Here is a 19352-nt window from a genome sequence, read left to right as displayed (position 1 = left end):
GCTATGCTTTGACGATAGGCTTACAGCTACTAAGATCTACATCTTTTCAAGGCTTCAGAATGGACCCATGATGAAGCTACTTCATAGCTAGTAGGTAGGTGGTAATAACAAGTTCCTATAGAGCTTCAGAACCAATTTATATCCCAAACAACACAAACCAATTCAGAAAATGAATGCAGAAGCACCAAGACAACAAAGATTTGAGAACAAAAAGTTGTAATAACAGAAAAATTAAAATGTTTTGATGTTTCATATCGACTGATTGGAGCATAAAAAAATATATTTGTTGCCCTTTGATTGACAGTTATCCAGAGTAGTATTGGGCATCATTGTGAGGCGTGGGTGCGGGTCAGTAGGGGTGCCTCTGTGCCCCTTTGTGATAATGATTGGAATGCCATGTCCCCAACACAGAGGGCAGTTAGAACCCGCCAGCCACCGTTGCAGCTCCAACCGCTGTCTGTTTCTTTCAGATAACAAGAGAAAAAGGAAACTAACACCCAGCAGAGAGACAACTGTTGCCAGGCCAACTACCTGTCTATGACTGCATTTCAGAAAGCACTGAAGTCTTGGATCAGACTCACTATCATGGTCCTGATTCTATTATGATTCTGGTGATGAATGCACACCTGATGAAAAATACAAACATGATTTGAGAAAATTAACTGCAATGTTTAAAGGACCGGTTGACTTTGTCGTTTCGATAACTAGGTCTTTTTAATTTGTCTAAATTTGTCTCTGGACACTAGGGAAATATTCTTGACACTCTGATGAAGGCCAACCGTTGCCGCTTGCTATAGACCACCTTCTGCCCCCAGCTGTGCCCTGGACACCATATGTGAATTAATTGATAGGTGACCTAAACTGGCACATGCTTAACACCCCGGCCATGCTACAATCTAAACTTGATGTACCTCAATCTCAGACAAATTATCAATAAACCAACCAGGTACAACACTAAATCCGTAAACTCTCATAGATATCATCCTAACCAACCTGCCCTCCAAATACACCTCTGCTGTCTTCAACCAGGATCTCAGCGATCACTGCCTCATTGCCTGCATCCGTAATGGGTCTGCGGTCAAATAACCACCCCTCATCACTGTCAAACGCTCCCTAAAACACTTCAGCGAGCAGGCCTTTCTAATCGACCTGGCCCGGGTATCCTGGAAGGAGATTGACCTCATTCCGTCAGTAGAAGATGCCTGGCTATTCTTTAAAATTGCCTTCCTCACCATCTTAAATAAGCATGCCCCATTCACAAAATGTAGGACCAGGAACAGATATAGCCCTTGGATCACTCCAGACCTGACTGCCCTTGACCAGCACAAAAACATCCTGTGGCGTACTGCATTAGCATAGAATAGCCCCCGCGATATGCAACTTTTCAGGGAAGGTAGGAACCAATATACACAGGCAGTCAGGAAAGCTAAGGCTAGCTTTTTCAAACAGAAATTTGCATCCTGCAGCACAAACTCCAAAAAGTTCTGGGACACTGTAAAGTCCATGGAGAATAAGAGCACCTCCTCCCAGTTGCCCACTGCACTGAGACTAGGAAACACTGTTACCACCGATAAATCCACAATAATTGAGAATTTCAATCAGCATTTTTCTACGGCTGGCCATGCTTTCCACCTGGCCACCCCTACCCTGGTCAACATCTGGACCCCTACTAATCAGCAGGGCTAGACAATCTGGACCCTCTCTTTCTAAAATTATCAGCCAAAATTGTTGCAACCCCTATTACTAGCCTGTTCAACCTCTCTTTCTTATCGTCTGAGATCCCCAAAGATTGGAAAGCTGCTGCGGTCATCCCCCTCTTCAAAGGGGGAGACACTCTAGACCCAAACTACTACAGACCTATATCTATCCTACCCTGCCTTTACAAGGGCTTCGAAAGCCAAGTTAACAAACAGATCACCGACCATTTCGAATCCCACCACACCTTCTCTACTATGCAATCTGGTTTCCGGGCGGGTCATGGGTGCACCTCAGCCACGCTCAAGGTGCTAAACAATATCATAACCTCCATCGATAAGAGACATTATTGTGCAGCTGTATTCATAGACCTGGCCAAGGCTTTCGACTCTGTCAATCACCACATTCTTATCGGCAGACTCAAAAGCCTTGGTTTCTCAAATGACTGCCTCGCCTGGTTCACCAACTACTTCTCAGACAGAGTTCAGTGTGTAAAATCGGAGGGCCTGTTGTCCGGACCTCTGGCAGTCTCTATGGGGGTGCTACAGGGTTCAATTCTCGGGCCAACTCTTTTCTCTGTATACATCAATGAAGTCGCTCTTGCTGCTGATTCTCTGATCCACCTCTACGCAGACGACACCATTCTGTATACTTCTGGCCCGTCTTTGGACACTGTGTTAACTAACCTCCAGACGAGCTTCAACGCCATACAACTCTCCTTCCGTGGCCTCCAACTGCTCTTAAATGCAAGTAAAACTAAATGCATGCTCTTCAACCGATTGCTGCCTGCACCTGCCCAACCGTCCAGTATCACTACTCTGAACGGTTCTGACTTAGAATATGTGGACAACTACAAATACCTAGGTGTCTGGTTAGATTGTAAACTCTCCTTCCAGACTCACATTAAGCATCTCCAATCCAAAATTAAATCTATGATCGGCTTCCTATTTCACAACAAAGCATCCTTCACTCATGCTGCCAAACATACCCTAGTAAAACTGACTATCCTACCGATCCTTGACTTCGGCGATGTCATTTACAAAATAGCCTCCAACACTCTACTCAGCAAATCTCGTTGGCTGGCCCTCGCTTCATTTTCGTTGCCAAACCCACTGGCTCCAGGTCATCTATAAGTCTTTGCTAGATAAAGCCCCGCCTTATCTCAGCTCACTGGTCACGATAACAACACCCACCCGTAGCACGCGCTCCAGCAGGTATATTTCACTGGTCACCAACTACCGCATCCCCATACTGTTTTTTTTATGCTCCTTTGCACCCCAGTATCTCTACTTGTACATTCATCTTCTGCACATCTGTCACTCCAGTGTTTAATTGCTAAATTGTAATTATTTTGCCACTATGGCTATTCATTGCCTTATCTCCCTTATCTTACCTCATTTGCACACACTGTATATAGACTTTTTTTCTATTGTGTTATTGACTGTATGTTTGTTTATTCCATGTGTAACTCTGTGTTGTTGCTTTGCTTTATCTTGGGCAGGTCGCAGTTGTAAATGAGAACTTGTTCTCAACTACCCTACCTGGTTAAATAAAGGTGAAATAAAATAACAAATAAAAAATCGTATAATATAAGTCGCTGGTGATTTTGGAAGATGCACAGAGCATTCATTTTCAAGTGGCTCTTATGATGGTTGACAGCGGTTCTAGACCCAGATTCTGTAGCAGGATGCAGAGAGAGACTGGGAGATCTCAGTGGAATTGGTGAATAAAGGCTGACTCACCGATGTATGATTGCTCAGAGACAGACGCTAAACCATTCTATAGACAGGAGAGGCTAATGCAAGCAGAGCATAGGGACCTGCCCTTTACTGCACCGACACACCACCAACAACAGCCATGGGGTCCCGTGTGGCTCAGTTGGTAGAGCATGGTGTTTGCAACGCCAGGGTTGTGGGTTCGATTCCCACGGGGACCAGTACGGAGAAAAAAAATGTATGAAATGTATACTATATATTTTACCTCTTGGGGATGTCATTCGAAAACATAATGTTAAATTTCACTGCTATGCGGATGACACACAGCTGTACATTTCAATGAAACATGGTGAAGCCCCAAAATTGCCCTCGCTAGAAGCCTGTGTTTCAGACATAAAGAAGTGGATGGCTGCAAACTTTCTACTTTTAAACTCGGACAAAACAGAGATGCTTGTTCTAGGTCCCAAGAAACAAAGAGGTCTTCTGTTGAATCTGAAAATTAATCTGGATGGTTGTACAGTCGTCTCAAATAAAACTGTGAAGGACCTCGGCGTTACTCTGGACCCTGATCTCTCTTTTGAAGAACATATCAAGACTGTTTCAAGGACAGCTTTTTTCCATCTACGTAACATTGCAAAAATCAGAAATTTTCTGTCCAAAAATGACGCAGAAAAATTAATCCATGCTTTTGTTACTTCTAGGCTGGACTACTGCAATGCTCTACTTTCCGGCTACCCGGATAAAGCACTAAATAAACTTCAGTTAGTGCTAAATACGGCTGCTAGAATCCTGACTAGAACCAAAAAATTTGATCATATTACTCCAGTGCTAGCCTCCCTACACTGGCTTCCTGTTAAGGCAAGGGCTGATTTCAAGGTTTTACTGCTAACCTACAAAGCATTACATGGGCTTGCTCCTACCTATCTTTCCGATTTGGTCCTGCCGTACATACCTACACGTACGCTACGGTCACAAGACGCAGGCCTCCTAATTGTCCCTAGAATTTCTAAGCAAACGGCTGGAGGTAGGGCTTTCTCCTATAGAGCTCCATTTTTATGGAATGGTCTGCCTACCAATGTGAGAGACGCAGACTCAGTCTCAACCTTTAAGTCTTTACTGAAGACTTATCTCTTCAGTAGGTCCTATGATTAAGTATAGTCTGGCCCAGGAGTGTGAAGGTGAACGGAAAGGCTGGAGCAACGAACCGCCCTTGCTGTCTCTGCCTTGCCGGTTCCCCTCTTTCCACTGGGATTCTCTGCCTCTAACCCTTTTACAGGGGCTGAGTCACTGGCCTACTGGTGTTCTTCCATGCCGTCCATGGGAGGGGTGCGTCACTTGAGTGGGTTGAGTCACTGACGTGGTCTTCCTGTCTGGGTTGGCGCCCCCCCCTTGGGTTGTGCCATGGCGGAGATCGTTGTGGGCTATACTCGGCCTTGTCTTAGGACGGTAAGTTGGTGGTTGGAGACATCCCTCTAGTGGTGTGGGGGCTGTGCTTTGGCAAAGTGGGTGGGGTTATATCCTGCCTGTTTGGCCCTGTCCGGGGGTATCATCGGATGGGGCCACAGTGTCTTCTGATCCCTCCTGTCTCAGCCTCCAGTATTTATGCTGCAGTAGTTTATGTGTCGGGGGGCTAGGGTCAGTCTGTTACATCTGGAGTATTTCTCTTGTCTTATCCGGTGTCCTGTGTGAATTTAAATATGCTCTCTCTAATTCTCTCTTTCTCTCTTTCTGTCTTTCTCTCGGAGGACCTGAGCCCTAGGACCATGCCTCAGGACTACCTGGTATGATGACTCCTTGCTGTCCCCAGTCCACCTGGCCGTGCTGCTGCTCCAGTTTCAACTGTTCTGCCTGCGGCTATGGAACCCTGACCTGTTCACCGGACGTGCTTGTTGCACCCTCGACAACTACTATGATTATTATTATTTGACCATGCTGGTCATTTATGAACATTTTTACATTTTAACATTTTGACCATGTTCTGTTATAATATCCACCCTGCACAGCCAGAAGAGGACTGGCCACCCCTCATAGCCTGGTTCCTCTCTAGGTTTCTTCCTAGGTTTTTGGCCTTTCTAGGGAGTTTTTCCTAGAGAGTTTTTCCTAGCCACCGTGCTTCTTTCACATGCTTTGCTTGCTGTTTGGGGTTTTAGGCTGGGTTTCTGTACAGCACTTTGAGAATATCAGCTGATGTACGAAGGGCTATATAAAAATAAATTTGATTTGATATGCATTCACTACTGTAATTCGCTCTGGATAAGAGCGTCTGCTAAATGACCTAAATGTAAATGACCTTCAGAACGTCATCATGTTAGACCTACAGGGAGATTATAGGTAGGTGTGTTGACATTAATGTTGACTAAATGGGTTGGTAGTGTTAGGTAGTGTTATTGGTTTTCAATCGAGTGGCTATTGGTATGAAAAAGACCAGCTAGCTCTAGTGGTCAATATCAGAATGGCAGTTAAAACACAAGGTGCAATGTTTCCTTTTTTTCTGTATGGAAAGCATTAAAAAGGCACTTTTAGTACTTAAATGTTACTACAGTTTCATGTTAGCTGATATTATGATTTAAATGCTTTCTAATGATGGTTATATGTGATGTGTTGGCACCTGAAGTTTAGTTTGTACAACAAAAAAGCTTAACGTAAATGAGAAGTTAGACAATGTGAAACATACAATAGATTTTGTGAGAGCATTTGACCATAGAGTTTAAATCTCTTGTTCATCAGCAGTGAGTTTGATAAATGAGTGTACAACACACACACACACACACACACACACACACACACACACACACACACACACACACACACACACACACACACACACACACACACACACACACACACACACACACACACACACACACACACACACACACACACACACCTATACAATTGAATCCAATCCAATGTTGCCACCTTGTGGAGGAGAGTGTGTGTGCACACACCAAGGCGTGCATGTACAGGACAGTACATCACTATACACATGCCCACATGCTTAACCACTTATTAGCCTTCTATAGTCTAGGCTTGTGATGGACTAATAGAAGGCGGGCTGCGGACCACACTACTGGCCAATAAGGAGGGGTCATTGTCAGTCTTAGCCAATGAGGAGCCGTAGTGTTGCTCTCCTGGGCAATGACAGTGCATTGCTGAGCCTGAGATGGTGAGGATGAGGACCCCTCCAGAGGTCTGTGTGGTCCACAGATTTACTAACATCAACGCTGTGTGTGTGTTTGTGTGTGTGTCTGTTTATGCGTGTGTCGTGTGTGTGTGTGTGTGTGTGTGTGGACAATGTGTGATGTAATAGTGAAAAGGTGAGAATTTCTCTTGCGTAGCAGACACCTAACAGGTAAGGCCTGGAATTGTTCCTGACCACATGACCTGACCTGTACAAATTCAGCATTTCAAGACAGGAGGAGACTGCAGAGCTGGTAGAGAAGGGTGGGAAAAGGAGGGATGTTTAAAGGAGAGGTGGTGGGGCAGAAGAGCTACCTTGAGGTAGTGGTTTAATTTGCAGGCCTAGAAGAGACAGGAAAGAGAAGCTACAGTGGTAGTAAGGCCAGCGATGTAAGTCCCCACCACCCCTTTAAAGCGCTTCGATATCCATGATTATTAACAGCTTATTTTTAATAAAGGATGGCATTATCAGCACATACAGAGAAGGTCAAACCATCTCTCACAATATGCAACGGACACCATGCTTAAGAGCTACAGTAGTTACATTGTAATGGTACTATACACCTGTAGAGGCATCTCTCTTTCGCTCTCTTTCTTTCTCTCTCTTTTCTCTCTCTCTCTCTCTCATTCGCTCTCTCTCTCTCTCTCTCTCTCTTCCTGATGATGATGTTCTGGTTTCCCAGGCAACCCACCCAGACTTGTGAAAACCCTGGCCTCGGAGGGATGTGAAGGCTTTTGAATAGAGCGACGTGAGAATTCAAATAACCCAACTTCATGTAGGTCTCAGGAGACTTTGTTTCAGAACAGGAGACGACGCGAGGATATGAGGTCATATGGTTTTGCTCTGTGGTACTGTGTCAGTAGTTTGTACGGATTATTGAAACAGAGGAAAATAGATAGAAAAAGAGAAATGTGAAAGAGGAGAGGAAAATAGAAAAAGGCTAGTAGTACTCTGAGAGCATCCATTCCAAGTAATATTCAATCACACAGCTAAAGAGGAGAGAGTAATATTCAACCACACAGCTAAAGAGGGGAGAGTAATATTCAACCACACAGCTAAAGAGGAGAGAGTAATATTCAACCACACAGCTAAAGAGGAGAGAGTAATATTCAATCACACAGCTAAAGAGGAGAGAGTAATATTCAACCACACAGCTAAAGAGGAGAGAGTAATATTCAATCACACAGCTAAAGAGGAGAGAGTAATATTCAATCACACAGCTAAAGAGGAGAGAGTCATATTTAATCACACAGCTAAAGAGGAGAGAGAAAGATTTAATCACACAGCTAAAGAGAAGAGAGTAATATTCAATCACACAGCTAAAGAGGAGAGAGTAATATTCAATCACACAGCTAAAGAGGGGAGAGTAATATTCAATCACACAGATAAAGAGGGGAGAGTAATATTTAATCACACAGCTAAAGAGGGGAGAGTAATATTCAATCACACAGCTAAAGAGGGGAGAGTAATATTTAATCACATAGCTAAAGAGGGGAGAGTAATATTCAATCACACAGCTAAAGAGGGGAGAGTAATATTCAATCACTCAGCTAAAGAGGAGAGAGTAATATTCAAACACCCAGATAAAGAGGAGAGAGTAATATTCAATCACACAGCTAAAGAGGAGAGAGTAATATTCAACCACACAGCTAAAGAGGAGAGAGTAATATTCAACCACACAGCTAAAGAGGAGAGAGTAATATTCAATCACACAGCTAAAGAGGAGAGAGTAATATTCAACCACACAGCTAAAGAGGAGAGAGTAATATTCAACCACACAGCTAAAGAGGAGAGAGTAATATTCAACCACACAGCTAAAGAGGAGAGAGTAATATTCAACCACACAGCTAAAGAGGAGAGAGTAATATTCAACCACACAGCTAAAGAGGAGAGAGTAATATTCAATCACACAGCTAAAGAGGAGAGAGTAATATTCAACCACACAGCTAAAGAGGAGAGAGTAATATTCAACCACACAGCTAAAGAGGAGAGAGTAATATTCAACCACACAGCTAAAGAGAAGAGAGTAATATTCAACCACACAGCTAAAGAGGAGAGAGAGGACAGACAACTTCACCATGGTGGCTCAGTATCTCAGAGAGCTCTGGAATCAGGAAATAATCCATTTGTTAAGGGAGAGTGTTTAAGTATTTATGTGTGGGTGTGTGTGTGTTTGTGTGAGCGTGAGTGAGTGTGTGTGTGTGTGTGTGTGTGTGTGTGTGTGTGTGTGTGTGTGTGTGTGTGTGTGTGTGTGTGTGTGTGTGTGTGTGAGCGTGAGTGTGAGTGTGACAGTGAAAAGACTGCTTGGTGGGAGGCAAGATTGTTATTCAACAATGTGACAGTAACCAATTATTATTCCATCCAGAGATCTAATAAAGAAATATGTCAAACCTAGAATTTCACACGCACACACTCTCTGTCTTTCCCAGTGGGTAGTCGATGGACTACAAATCCCATGATCCTCTTCTCCTCACCTCAAACTTATGCCTGAGCTCCATGTTGACGTCGTCGATCTCAGGGATGGGAACGTTGTAGTACTCTCCTTCCTCCTGGCACAGCATCTTGTACCTGCAGAGTGGACCACAGCAGCACTGTCAGAATTTGTCAATCAATCAATCAATCAATCAGGTTAACCAATTTAAAAAATGACCTTTGTTGACTTCACTATACTGGACCAGGACCAACCACACATTTAAGCATCAGTGATACTCAATAGAGGTTCTGCAGCTGGCAGTGCTCTTTATTGATATGTATAAAGTGTTTATATTAAGTCTAGCCTTGATACTGCAATGCCAGCAGAATGGATATCTCTGTTTACAGTTGGCTGCTCTGATGTGTACCCATTCTGGCACATTTCCCCACTGGCAGAACACAGACACACACACACACACACACACACACACACCACACCTCATTACTAAGCATCAGGGACCATCTGTATACACTCACAGAGACACCTCTTTAAAATTTCTGCCAAACACACACATCATCATCATCACCACCACCGTCATCGTCTACAGTGATGCCTGCCGATGCCAGGCATTAAGCAGTAGTGGGCCCAGGTCTTTCCAGGAAGCACTAGTCTCCTTCCCAGTCCTGGATCTTCTCCCCAGCTTCTAGCAAACCAGGCTAAGGACACGCTGAGCACTTAGCTGTGAGTCAGGGTTGAATCAGGCTAACTGACGGAAGTATGCTAACATTAAAAGAAGGTGTTTACGTATGCCCATCCAATCCCAACAACAACTGGTCTATGCATTAGTGCCCAGAGGGATGCTGTCTGTCTGTCTGTCTGTCTGTCTGTCTGTCTGTCTGTCTGTCTGTCTGTCTGTCTGTCTGTCTGTCTGTCTGTCTGTCTGTCTGTCTGTCTGTCTGTCTGTCTGTCTGTCTGTCTGTCTGTCTGTCTGTCTGAATGGAGCTGGCACTGTCCAACAGGCTGTAGTTCACTGAGTGTGTTTTTGTATTTGAAAACAGTATGGATCTATTTCATATTATAAAATAGTATCAGCCATTGGATCGGACTGGAAATCTTCCAGCTACCTATATGAGTAAAGGATGAATGAACAAGAACTCTAGTTGTGTGTGTGTGTGTGTGTGTGTGTGTGTGTGAAGGATCACTAACCAGCCGCAGGCGGGGGACTTGATGAGTTCAGACACACCGAACGACATTGAGCCCATGAAGTCGTTCCTGGTGGTGCGGTCCCAGTCCCACACCTCTATAGACAGACGACGGTCCTTATCCATTACCTTCAGCTTACTGGGGGGACACAGAGTGGGAATGTAAACACACATGCCATGAACACACACGGTGCACTCAAAGACACACACCCATACACTCACAAGCTGAACGACTCATTCCAGGTGGGGTTGAGTGAGGAGCGTATGGTCCTGGTCTTCTGTTTGGTCTCGTTCTTGGGGTCAGGGATGAGCTTGAGCTTCACGTAGGGGTCAGACAGACCGTTAGGGTCCATGGGGATCAGGTTTCTGGCTTCACCCACTGGAGAGAGAGAGAGAGAGACAGAGAGAGACAGAGAGAGAGAGAGAGAGACAGAGACAGAGAGAGAGACAGAGAGAGAGAGAGAGAGAGAGACAGAGAGAGAGACAGAGAGAGAGAGAGAGAGAGAGAGAGAGAGAGAGAGAGAGAGAGAGACAGAGACAGAGAGAGAGACAGAGAGACAGAGAGACAGAGACAGAGACAGAGAGAGAGACAGAGAGAGAGACAGAGAGACAGAGAGAGAGACAGAGAGAGAGAGAGAGACAGAGAGAGAGACAGAGAGAGAGAGAGAGAGACAGAGAGAGACAGAGAGAGAGAGAGAGAGACAGAGAGACAGAGAGAGAGACAGAGAGAGAGAGAGAGACAGAGAGAGAGACAGAGAGAGAGAGAGAGACAGAGAGACAGAGAGAGAGACAGAGAGAGAGACAGAGAGAGAGAGAGAGAGACAGAGAGAGAGAGAGAGAGAGAGAGAGAGAGAGAGAGAGAGAGAGAGAAAAGGCAGAAGTTCAAGTTCATTTGAGTGCACCTGGTAACAATTATTTTTGACCAGTCACTTAACAAAGAAAAATAACTAAAGCAAAGTGTACAACATCATTTGCGGAGAGGAAAGGAGAGACATCTATTAAAAGGACAGGTGTGAGTGAGAGAGGATGATAGAACATAAACAATGACCACAAGGCTTTAGTCAGCATGAACAGAAAGAGCAGTTTCATATCCCTCTCTCTCTCCATTCAACTCTCTCTCTCTCTCTTTCTCTCTCTCTCTCTCTCCCCTCCATTCAACTCTCTCTCTCTCTCTCTCTCTCTCTCTCTCTTTCTCTCTCTCTCTCTCCTCCATTCAACTCTCTCTCTCTCTCTCTCTCTCTCTCTCTTTCTCTCTCTCTCTCCTCCATTCAACTCTCTCTCTCTCTCTCCTCCATTCAACTCTCTCTCTCTCTCTCTCTCTCCTCCATTCATCTCTCTCTCTCTCTCTCTCTCTCTCTCTCTCTCTCCCTCTCTGCTTTAGTTGAGCATCTCTCAACATGCACAAAGCAGCTGGAAGGTGAGGAAGGTAATCCCACTTTAATGCATCACTTGTATAAAACAGAGTGGATATTAACATTCATGTTTATCACATATTGAATTATGGAGTTTCAAGGAGATTTGCTGTAGCTATTAATGTTGTTACTTCTGAAGTGAGCAAGTCACGGGTAGAGCCGTAGTTTGAAGTCCTGGGCACATATTCACCATGACAATCAGGATCAGTTTTTATTTTGAATACATAATGTATAAGATTACATGAACCAGGTTGGACCTGGTCCTAGATCAGCACTCTTACTAGTCAGACTCCTTATGAATCCAGGCCGTGTTAACCACTATCAAATGAAGTGGCACCCCAAAAAAGCAACATTTCATCATCATGTCTTGTTGTGTAACCCTGTACTTTCTCAGCTGTCAGTTTGCGTGACAGCCAACTCATAGAGACAGTCAGCGCTGGGTCTTCCAGATATAGACCCATCAGGTCAACTTCACCATGGTGACAAGGTCTACAGTTCAGAACTGAAAGGTCCTCTATGGAAACAGCGTGAGTACACCAGGTAATGTTCTCCTGAAGTGTCCCTATTTGAAGCACACTGTTGGATGAAATAAACAACAACATACAGAGGGAAACAAAAAGTGGGTTAAAATAAGAACCAGCTATTAGAGATATATATAGTCACCATGGCTCTGGGCGAGCCTCGTAAATACCACACAGCCTCTCTGGGTGCCATGGTAACCTTAAACACCGGCACCGTCACCACGGTAACCTTTCCATCTCTGAGCCTGGCGACTGCTACATTATGCAAAGATAAGCAGAGACGAGCTGATAAAGGACATGGTACACAGCCGTGTGTGTGTGTGTGTATGTGTGTGTGTGTGTGTGTGTGTGTGTGTGTGTGTGTGTCTGTGTGTGTGTGTGTGTGTGTGTGTGTGTGTGTGTGTGTGTGTGTGTGTGTGTGTGTGTGTGTGTGTGTGTGTGTGTGTGTGATCCTGTGCCAGAGACAGAAGCTATGGCTGATACATCCTTCAAAGAGAGAGAGACAGAGAGAGAAAGAGAGAGAGAGAGAGAGACAGAGACAGAGAGAGAGAGAGAGAGAGACAGAGAAAGAGAGAGAGAGACAGAGAGAGAGACAGAGAGAGAGACACAGACAGAGAGAGAGACACAGACAGAGAGAGAGACAGAGACAGAGAGAGAGACAGAGAGAGAGAGAGACAAGAGACAGAGAGAGAGACAGAGAGAGAAAGAGAGAGAGAGAGAGACAGAGACAGAGAGAGAGAGAGAGACAGAGACAGAGAAAGAGAGAGAGAGACAGAGAGAGAGACACAGACAGAGAGTGAGAGGCAACATGGACAAAATAAAAAAGACAAAATAAAAAAGACGATAGGGTACAAAGAGACTACCCAGAGCACAAAGAGAAGAGATATCTTCACAAGATGTGACACAGAGAGAAGAGATATTTTCACAAGATGTGACACAGAGAGGAGATATCTTCACAAAATGTGACACAGAGAGAAGAGATATCTTCACAAGATGTGACACAGAGAGAAGAGATATCTTCTCAAGATGTGACACAGAGAGAAGAGATATCTTCACAAGATGTGACACAGAGAGAAGAGATATCTTCACAAGATGTGACACAGAGAGAAGAGATATCTTCACAAGATGTGACACAGAGAGAAGAGATATCTTCACAAGATGTGACACAGAGAGAAGAGATATCTTCTCAAGATGTGACACAGAGAGAAGAGATATCTTCACAAGATGTGACACAGAGAGAAGAGATATCTTCACAAGACGTGACACAGAGAGAAGAGATATCTTCACAAGATGTGACACAGAGAGAAGAGATATCTTCACAAGATGTGACACAGAGAGAAGAGATATCTTCTCAAGATGTGACACAGAGAGAAGAGATATCTTCACAAGATGTGACACAGAGAGAACTGATATCTTCACAAGATGTGACACAGAGAGAAGAGATATCTTCACAAGATGTGACACAGAGAGAAGAGATATCTTCACAAGATGTGACACAGAGAGAAGAGATATTTTCACAAGATGTGACACAGAGAGAAGAGATATCTTCACAAGATGTGACACAGAGAGAAGAGATATCTTCACAAGATGTGACACAGAGAGAAGAGATATCTTCTCAAGATGTGACACAGAGAGAAGAGATATCTTCACAAGATGTGACACAGAGAGAAGAGATATCTTCACAAGATGTGACACAGAGAGAAGAGATATCTTCACAAGATGTGACACAGAGAGAAGAGATATCTTCACAAGATGTGACACAGAGAGAAGAGATATCTTCACAAGATGTGACACAGAGAGAAGAGATATCTTCACAAGATGTGACACAGAGAGAAGAGATATCTTCACAAGATGTGACACAGAGAGAAGAGATATTTTCACAAGATGTGACACAGAGAGAAGAGATATCTTCACAAGATGTGACACAGAGAGAAGAGATATCTTCACAAGATGTGACACAGAGAGAAGAGATATCTTCTCAAGATGTGACACAGAGAGAAGAGATATCTTCTCAAGATGTGAGGATATGCCTGGGATACGACCTTATGAACGCCTCTGAAACACACATCTAAAGCTGTGACACTTAAAAACGTCCAATCTTCAACTCATGAGCGATGGAGAGTGAACTAAACAAAGAGAAAATAAATGGATAAATTGCTGTCTTTGAAAACCCCAGAGAAGGATTGTGTGGAATATTATGATTCTACTTAACTCGAGGAAAGAGATAATCAAGTCATTCTCAGACATACTACTCTGCATATTCAAATGTAATCACTCAGACTCAGACTAAGCTGATGCGAGCAGAGCCCAGATTTATTGGGTTCCTACAGCTAAATATTCAGGAGTTGAGGTTGGCTGAGGATACATCAGCCTGACGTTAGTGTCGGCATGCCAATTAGCAGAGATCATAGTGAAAGTTCTAGATTATTTAATAAAGGGGAGATATAATATATTAGCAGACATTGTTATTTATGAGCTATATGCTCTTTAGCTCTACCTGTCACAGGACCCTGTAGTGGAGAGAGAGAGAGAGAGAGAGAGAGAGAGAGAGAGAGCCAGAGAGCCAAGTGACATCAATAAGGGATCATAGCTTTCACCTGGATTCACCTGGTCAGTCTGTGTCATGGAAAGAGCAGGTGTTTCTAATGTTTTGTACACTCAGTGGATCTGTCTGGTTCATGGGTAAAGAAGTGTCCTGTCTCCTGTTGTGTGTCTATGTGCCCAATAGAGGGAGCCCAGGTCTCTATTACAGATCTCTCTAGCTGACAGCCCAAGTCAGAAGTTCACATCACGCTCAATATAGTCACACTACTGGAGTGCTCATTAAACACACACACACACACACACACACACACACACACACACACACACACACACACACACACACACACACACACACACACACACAAGAGACTCTATACCACCGCCATGACATCCGTCACTCAGGACTGCCTCTACCAGTACTCATCATTCAGTCCTTCATCCAGGAATAGAAACACAGAGAAGAACATCTCTTCTATTACCATCTCAGCTTCTTTTTCTCTGAAGTCTCCTTTAGTGCAGATCACAGATATTGCTGTATATAAATGACATGATAGGTGATACAGAAAGGGTTACTACACTTCACTACGTCGGTAACTCTCATTACTGTATCTGTAATAGAATCACATTGTAGTTAGAGACGACTGGACATCTAACTAGAGTTGAATAATCACACGGATACAATTGTATAAATACTGTTGTTGGGCCTTTTTTGAAAGGCTCAGGATCTTCAGTGTTTATACAGATAAGCACCTAATTCCCATAAAAACCTTTGACAGTGCTGGTATGCCTACTTTCTAATCTTTATATGGCTCAGGGCCCGTATTCATACACCATCTCAGAGCAGGAATGCCCCTCATCTTATTCATTATGATTTAAAAGTCAAACATGTTCCCAGATCAGCACTCGTACTCTGAAAGGCTTTGTGAATATGGGCCCTGGTTTGTGCTCAGGTAATGTTTGTTTATATCAACTGGGCATGGTATTTGCCTCACTCAACCCTGTGCCCCTTCTATGACCCTGCCCTGGCAGCACAATTAGAAAATATACTATTTCTAAAATTAAACGAGATTTGGAGAAATCTGGATGGAAGGCAGCTCAATCCCCATGAAAAGCCTTTAAAATTCAAATGCCATGTTGCATAACAAAACGATGTCCGCATGCAGCAGCCGCAGTAGTAGTATAGCATCAGTAGTAGTGTAGTATCAATAGTAGTGTAGTATCAATAGTAGTGTAGTATCAATAGTAGTGTAGCATCAGTAGTAGTGTAGTATCAATAGTAGTGTAGTATCAATAGTAGTGTAGCATCAGTAGTAGTGTAGCATCAGTAGTAGTGTAGCATCAGTAGTAGTGTAGTATCAGTAGTAGTGTAGCATCAGTAGTGGTGTAGTATCAATAGTAGTGTAGTATCAGTAGTAGTGTAGCATCAGTAGTAGTGTAGCATCAGTAGTAGTGTAGCATCAGTAGTAGTGTAGCATCAGTAGTAGTGTAGCATCAGTAGTGGTGTAGTATCAATAGTAGTGTAGTATCAATAGTAGTGTAGTATCAATAGTAGTGTAGCATCAGTAGTAGTGTAGCATCAATAGTAGTGCTAGTATCAATAGTAGTGTAGCATCAGTAGTAGTGTAGCATCAGTAGTAGTGTAGCATCAGTAGTAGTGTAGCATCAGTAGTGGTGTAGTATCAATAGTAGTGTAGTATCAGTAGTAGTGTAGCATCAGTAGTAGTGTAGCATCAGTAGTAGTGTAGCATCAGTAGTAGTGTAGCATCAGTAGTGGGTGTAGTATCAATAGTAGTGTAGTATCAATAGTAGTGTAGTATCAGTAGTAGTGTAGCATCAGTAGTAGTGTAGCATCAGTAGTAGTGTAGTATCAATAGTAGTGTAGTATCAGTAGTAGTGTAGCATCAGTAGTAGTGTAGCATCAGTAGTAGTGTAGTATCAGTAGTAGTGTAGTATCAGTGCATGTCTGGTAATCTGATGAGCTGGGTTGATTCCCACTGTTCAATGGTAGAGTAGTGAGAGAGAATCCCACACACTGTACCCGGGCTCCCGAGTGGCACAGCGGTCTAAGGCACTGCATCTCAGTGCAAGAGGCGTCACTGTAGTCCCTGGTTTGAATCCAGACTGCATCACATCCAGCCGTGATTGGGCGGCGCACAATCGGCCAGGTTAGGCTGTCATTGTAAATAAGAATTTGTTCTTAACTGACTTGCCTAGTTAAATAAATACAATATTTTTCTATCTGTTATACTGCGTCTGCTTTTCCAGTGATTCCCAGGGCTTTGGGGGCTGTTTTTAAACACTGTTTATTTTACCTCATATGATAATAAAGGATGCCTTGGATGAGCTCTACTCAATCAAAACAGGTGTCTGGAAGTAACAATAAACTATTGTCATTTTGAATGGTGAGAATGCATGTTTAGAGTCATTCAGGACATTCACTCAATTCAATTCCACTCCATACAAAGCATTATTTTCCCCAGAGGAACAATAGCAGTGGTTCTCTCACAGCGCTGGGTGAATATAATGTAGGCTTTAGCTCTTCTCTCAAACTGAAGCATGTCAGCTCCTACTAACAGCTCCTAGCTCTTATCAACACAAACACACTGACATCACTGTGTTTCTCAGCTCAGTGGCTCCGTGAACTGTGTGTGTCACTGGCTGGGTCCTTGGATGCCCCTGTGTGTGGTGTGTGTGTGTGTGTGTGTGTGTGTGTGTGTGTGTGTGTGTGTGTGTGTGTGTGTGTGTGTTCTGACAGGGGCTTAGACAGCAGAAATGGATGTGTCTGCATCCATGTGTCTGTGATGGTTAAACTCCAGAGGTAACTGGAGATCCCTATTGGCCCTAGGTTATTGTTTTGGTCTTGGAAGGAGAGAGAGAGGAGCAGGGGAAATAAGGATGAGAGGTGGAGGGGAGAAGAGGAGAGTAGGGTGAAGTGGGGTGAGAAGAGGTGGGTACAGGAGGACAGAGATAGAGGGAGGAGGAAATGAGAGAGATGTATAATCAAAAGAGAATGAGGGACAGTACAAGAGGGAAGGAGGGAGAGGGGCAAGAGGGAGAGGGGAAGGAGGGAGAGGGGAAGGAGGGAAAGGGGAAATAGGGAGAGGGGAAAGAGGGAGAGGAGAATGAGAGAGAGAGGGAAAGAGGGAGAGGGGAAGGAGGGAGAGGAGAAAGAGGGAGAGGGGAAGGAGGGAAAGGGGAAAGATGGAGAGGGGAAAGAGGGAGAGGGGAAGGAGGGAGAGGAGAAAGAGGGAGAGGGGAATGCTGGATTATTCAAGGAGAGAGGGGAGTAGGTTTACTTAGGAGGAAGTGGGGAAGGATGAATAGATGAGAGGGGGATGAAAAGTGAGGACTGCAGGCAGGGATGTTTACAAAAATAGGAGTGAGGGATGGGTACATGAGAGCAGGGTATTGAAGGAGAGAGCTGTGAGGAAGAGGGAGAGGAAAATACAGTTTTAGAGGAGTAGAGGAAGAGGTTATTGCAGGACAGAGGAGAAAAGGAGGGGGAGATGAGAGGAGAGATGAGGACAGGTGCAAGTGAGGAGAGGGCAGTGTTATGGAAAGAGATAGATAGAGTGAGAGAGAGAGAGAGAGGGAAAGAGAGAGAGGGAAAGAGAGAGGGAAAGACAAAGAGAGAGAGAGCGAGAGAGAGGGAGAGAGAGCGAGAGAGAGAGGAAAGAGAGAGAGAGGAGAAGAGAGAGAGAGAGAGAGAGAGAGAGAGAGAGAGAGAGAGAGAGAGAGAGAGAGAGAGAGAGAGAGAGAGAGAGAGAGAGAGAGAGAGAGAGAGAGAGAGAGAGAGAGAGAGAGAGAGAGAGAGAGAGAGAGAGAGAGAGCAAGAGAAGGAAAGAGAGAGAAAGTAGGAGGGACAGAAAGAGCGTGGAGAGGGTTATTGTATTGGAGAGAGCCTTGGAGATGTGTTTGTGTTTTCTTGGCTGGACAGATTTAATCAACTTCACATGGCGCTGAACCAGAATGTCTGTGGAAGCCACAGGGAACATACACAATCTGATGCCACTGTTCAGTCCTCAGCTTGGCAGTCCTTCTGGTTCAAATACATTGTCTCACTCTTTTTGTTTTCTTTCTCTCTCTCTCTGTAATTCTTTCGCTCATTTTTAGTGACATTCTCTCATCCACTCTATCTTCCGTTTCTCTCAGTCTCTTTCTGTCTTTTTTTCCTCTTAATCTCTCTCTCTGTCTTGTGTGTTTCTATTGTATCTTTCTCTCTCTCTGGAATTGAGTCAGTAACCCTCAACGTCTTCTTTGAGAGAGTCTGGTGGCCTTGTCAACTGTATCAACATCCTGTCACTGTTAACTCATTGCCCATGTGAAAAGGGATACTTTGGGATTTTCGCAATGAAATCCTTTATCTACTTTCCCAGAGTCAGATGAACTTGTGGATAACATTTTTATGTCTCTTTATGAAGGAAGTTAGAGGTAGTTCCTCGGGCCAATGCTAACTAGCGTTAGCGCAATGACTGGAAGTCTATGGGTATGTATCCCTTTAAGGTTGTCAATACATCTCACTGATAAAGAGTTACAGGCCATGCAAGCAGGAACACACACACACAAACACGCAAGCACACACACAAACACCCACACACCCACAAAAAAAACACCCACACTTGACATGTGGTAGTAACTAGGTATTTAATTCAACAAGAACCCAAAAAGG

The 19352-nt window shown here is 44.0% G+C and overlaps 1 protein-coding gene and 1 non-coding gene across 2 annotated transcripts in view; one reads left to right on the top strand and one right to left on the bottom strand.

The window, feature by feature from the left end:
• Nucleotides 1-19352, bottom strand: part of LOC106594070 (protein kinase C alpha type) — a 283350-nt gene that overhangs the window by 38776 nt on the left and 225222 nt on the right. Inside the window, exons 6-8 of the mRNA XM_045720006.2 lie at nucleotides 10429-10585; nucleotides 10211-10345; nucleotides 9066-9159 (exon numbers count right to left, since the gene is read on the bottom strand). Coding sequence (XP_045575962.1) covers nucleotides 9066-9159; nucleotides 10211-10345; nucleotides 10429-10585 — 386 coding nt within the window. The remainder of the gene's footprint in view (nucleotides 1-9065; nucleotides 9160-10210; nucleotides 10346-10428; nucleotides 10586-19352) is intronic.
• trnaa-ugc (transfer RNA alanine (anticodon UGC)) lies at nucleotides 3557-3631 on the top strand. Its single transcript has one exon. It is a non-coding gene; the product is annotated as a tRNA-Ala (tRNA).

The sequence above is a fragment of the Salmo salar genome, chromosome 06 (genome assembly GCF_965601325.2).
Source record: "Salmo salar chromosome 06, fSalSal1, whole genome shotgun sequence".
Taxonomy (NCBI): Eukaryota; Metazoa; Chordata; class Actinopteri; order Salmoniformes; family Salmonidae; genus Salmo; species Salmo salar.
This window is presented reverse-complemented; position numbering and strand designations above follow the sequence as displayed.